Raw genomic sequence first — 4184 nt, forward strand, 5'->3', positions numbered from 1 at the left:
GGCCGACCATGGTGCTGCCGCCCCCGGACCGGCGCCACGTGTGCCTGACCACGCTGGTGATCATGGGCAGCATGGCGGTCATGGACGCGTACCTGGTGGAGCAGAACCAGGGCCCGCGCAAGATCGGCGTGTGCATCATCGTGCTGGTGGGCGACGTGTGCTTCCTGCTGGTGCTGCGCTACGTGGCCGTGTGGGTGGGCGCCGAGGTGCGCACGGCCAAGCGCGGCTACGCCATGATCCTGTGGTTCCTCTACATCTTCGTGCTGGAGATAAAGCTCTACTTCATCTTCCAGAACTACAAGGCGGCGCGGCGCGGCGCGGCTGACCCTGTGGCGCGCAAGGCGCTGACGCTGCTGCTGTCCGTGTGTGTGCCCGGCCTGTTCCTGCTGCTTGTGGCGCTGGACCGCATGGAGTACGTGCGCACCTTCCGCAAGCGCGAGGACCTGCGCGGCCGCCTGTTTTGGGTGGCGCTGGACCTGCTGGACTTGCTGGACATGCAGGCCAGCCTGTGGGAGCCGCCGCGCTCCGGGTTGCCGCTGTGGGCTGAGGGCCTCACCTTCTTCTACTGCTATATGCTGCTGCTGGTGCTGCCGTGCGTGGCGCTCAGCGAGGTCAGCATGCAGGGCGAGCACATCGCGCCGCAGAAGATGATGCTCTACCCGGTGCTCAGCCTCGCCACCGTCAACGTGGTGGCCGTGCTGGCGCGCGCTGCCAACATGGCGCTGTTCCGAGACAGCCGCGTCTCGGCCATCTTCGTCGGCAAAAACGTGGTGGCGCTCGCCACCAAAGCCTGCACCTTCCTGGAGTACCGCCGCCAGGTGCGCGACTTCCCGCCGCCTGCGCTAGCGCTGGAGCTGCAGCCGCCACCCCCGCAGCGCAACTCGGTGCCGCCGCCGCCGCCGCTGCACGGTCCACCCGGGCGCCCCCACGGGTCCTCGCCCACGCGTGACCCCCTGGACACGTGACAGGGCCCGCGCGGCCCCCGGGACGCCCCTCGGGCGCAGACACACCGGGCTGGCTCGGGGCGCGGTTTGCATGGGATGGGGTGGGGGCGGGCTCCCCTAGGGGCAGGTGCCTCGAGTGCCAGTGCCTGGGGTCCCGTGGCCGCTTCTTCATCTCAGGAATCCCTCGGACCGCGGATCCTCAGCCCCAGTTCCACCAGCCCGCCCCAGCGCGTGGGTCCGTTTGGGAGCCCTGGGCCGGAGCAGAGCAGAGGCGGTCCAGCCCCTGCCTGCTGGACCGCCCGGGTTGGAAGGGAGGGCAGTGTGGGCGGAGATCTGCTCCCTCGATGGGGGCCTCTGGCTCAGATTTTGGGGCCAAGGAGGCCTCTGTCATTTTAAAGACTCGTGTTTACAGTTTTGTATCCAAGGCCGCACTGCTTTGCCTGTTCCTGTGTCCCTGTCTTTACCAGCCAGGCTGGGAGGCCGGGAGCCAGGAGGGGTGTGTGGAGCGCAGGGGAGATGGTGGTGTCCAAGTGCCGGATGCTGGTGGGGCTGGGCCGCTCCACTTCCCCCGGGGATCTCAGGAGCTCCTGGGGGCCACTGCCGCTCTGTCCCAGGGACAGCTCCTCCATTCCAGCTTAGGTGTTCCCACTTCTCTTCCTGGGATACTTTGACCCCCATCTTCCCCCAGCCCCGTGGGTGTCCTGGACCCTGCTCCCCTCAACCTCAGGCATGACAGTGTCCCCCACATACCTGGTTCCCTCCTCCCACCCTGTGGAACCCACCTTCCCCGTGGGCTCCTCCAGCCTAGGATAGCCAGACAGAATCAGGTGTTCCCAAGTTGATGGGGCAGCCCCAGGTCACAGCCCCAGGAGCAGCATGGAGCCTTGCCCCAACTTACCATCCTGGCCTTGCCCCAGCACAGGAGCTGGCAGCCCTGGCCCAGGGAGCACCCGGCCTGTAGCCCATCTGCAAGTGGTCTCTCACCTGCCTTCCACCTGGGCCCCTGCACCTGCGATGTGGCCCTCGGTATCCATCTGGCCCGGGAAGGTCCATAGCATCTGGGGAGGGCCCCTTTATGAGGCCCCTAAAAGGACTGTTTGAAGATGCCCGCTCCATGAGCGGGTAATGGTCACACACATCTCACGTGTCACAGTTCACTGCTTGGACCTCCACTTCCCGCATTTCCACAGCCCAAAGGTGGCAAGGTTTCTCCATCTGGGGCTAAAACCATCGATGGGAGTGGAGCAGGCTGCACAAGTGGGGTCCTCCCCAAGCGGGGTCCTCCCCAAGCGCCCTTCCGGACAACTGCAGCAGTTAAGGGCATGGCTGGTGACCACCTCAGCTGCATCCCAACCCCACACAGTCCTCATCCACCAGCTCCAGGCCACCTGGGGTCTGACCTTGGAAAGTCGCCTGCCTTCTAGGCAACTGGCCTTGGGACCACTGTCGTCAGGGTCACGGTCACGGGGATTACCTCCCTGCCCAGGTCAGACTGGCTGGCGCTCCGCCCACCTCTAAACCCGAGCCTTGGCCCCGCCTCCGACGATGTCCCCAGCATCCCCTCCCAGCGCCATGCGTGGGCACGGGGAACTGGCCTGGGTAGGAGGTCTGAGTCATCCCGCTCTGGGCTGTGCCGGGACCACTAACGATCGTGTTGGGAAGTGGAAGCTCTGTGGAGTTAGGGGGGCCGGGGGGCCAGGGAGGGGTGGTGGTGAGCAGCCGTGGAAAGGCCCCTGGCATGGAGAGAGAAGAGGGGCCGCGGGACTTGTGGCGGGCCAGTGGAAGGACCTGGACCTTCTTGTGAGGGTTGGTCTGCAGTGGGGGGCAGTGGGTGAGGGGCGAGCTTCATCCTGGAGGTGGAGTCTGTTTCCACCCTGGGCTGAAGCCAGTGCCAGCCCCATCCTGCCTTAAGGGTCTCCTGGGTGAAGATGAGCCCACAACCCTGTTGGCTCTGGCACCCGCAGCAAATCCCATGGGAATAGACGGGCAGCGTGGCTATAGGTGAATGGGGCTGAGGGGCTCTGGGCTCCTGACATCCTGTTCTAACCCTTCCTGAAAGCCGTGGTCTCTTCCCTGCTGGCTGCAGTCAGGGAGGCGGTGGGCCCAGCTTGGCTTGTGAAAACCCACATCCCCTAGTCAGAGGTGGGATGGCTGCTGCTGTAGCTGCTCCCCTAGTTTAGCTACTCTCAGGGCAGTGAAGGCTCTGGGGCTCGAAGACACCCCAGGCAACCTTGCCCTGCACACACCTCACTCTTCCTGGCCTTTTCAGGAGTGGTCCCTGGTCTCCATGCTCCTTGGCACAGGCCAGTGCCCTCTACCTCTGCCACCACATCCCCGGCAGTGGAGGTCCAAGTCCTGGCTGTCATCCCCTCACCAATGGGGCCAGGGACCCTGGCTCTACCCGCTCCGACTTGGTTCAATGGCCCATCGCCCCTGCAACTGACTCTGAGGGCATTGGAGCAGACATCAAGCCCCACCCTGCCCAGTGGCACCCGGTTTCCACGACGAGGCTCAGCTGTGGCTCCGACTGCAGCAGGGCTGGGAAGCAGGGGGCCTTTGTCAGGCTCATGGCCTGAGGTTTTTGACCTCTGGGATCTCCCCTGGAAACAGGATGGGGACCTGGTCGCACTCCAGCCTGCCCTTCCCGAGTTTTCTGAGGTGTCCTGCGATGGCCAGATTCAATGGAGACCCCAGCTGGCTCCCTTGTCCCCTCACTGATTCCTGGTCAGTACATGAGTCCTGATGCGTGTCCACTACCCACTGGCCCCGTGCTGGGGCCTGGTGCCCAACCCACACAGAGACGCCTGGGGACAGCCACACTTTGGGGAGTTAGGGCCTGGGAGGAGCAGGGAGGCCTCCTCAGGTGGGCTTGGGAGCTGGCCCCGGGGAGGCCCGCAGGTGCAGCAGCCTGGAGGCAGACAGCTGGGTGTGTCAGCGCCTGAGAGGACCATGGTGGGCAGCTCACCAGCAAAGGGAGCCGAAAGGGCCCCAGGGAGAAGTAGGCAGCTCAGAGGGAAGAGGTGGGCTGGGATGCTGAGCAGAGTGTGGACGGAGGTGCAGCTGGGTGCACCCGTGTGGTTCGGCTGGGAAGGGAGGTGTGCATGTAGGGGAGAGAAATTGGGCAGTGGAGGTCCTGTCCCAAGAAAGAGGCTGTCTGCAGGTGATCTGCTCCCTCTCGTGGCCTAGTCCACCTCTACACCAGCAGTTACCTCCCTGCCCTGCAACCCCTGCCTCCCAGTA

The 4184-nt window shown here is 64.8% G+C and overlaps 1 protein-coding gene across 1 annotated transcript; it reads left to right on the plus strand.

Annotated features, from left to right (window-relative positions):
* The first annotated feature begins 6 nt into the window (after positions 1-6).
* Positions 7-1372, plus strand: TMEM121 (transmembrane protein 121). Its single transcript, XM_011982912.1, has one exon. It carries the CDS (start codon positions 9-11, stop codon positions 963-965), a length of 957 nt encoding a protein of 318 aa, XP_011838302.1. The 5' UTR covers positions 7-8; the 3' UTR covers positions 966-1372.
* Positions 1373-4184: the final 2812 nt, after the last annotated feature.

Source organism: Mandrillus leucophaeus, unplaced genomic scaffold, assembly GCF_000951045.1.
Source record: "Mandrillus leucophaeus isolate KB7577 unplaced genomic scaffold, Mleu.le_1.0 Scaffold244, whole genome shotgun sequence".
Classification (NCBI taxonomy): domain Eukaryota; kingdom Metazoa; phylum Chordata; class Mammalia; order Primates; family Cercopithecidae; genus Mandrillus; species Mandrillus leucophaeus.

Bases quoted from the DNA above. Each gene is read 5' to 3' on its own strand.
- TMEM121 (XM_011982912.1), top strand. From the start codon at position 9: ATGGTGCTGCCGCCCCCGGACCGGCGCCACGTGTGCCTGACCACGCTG.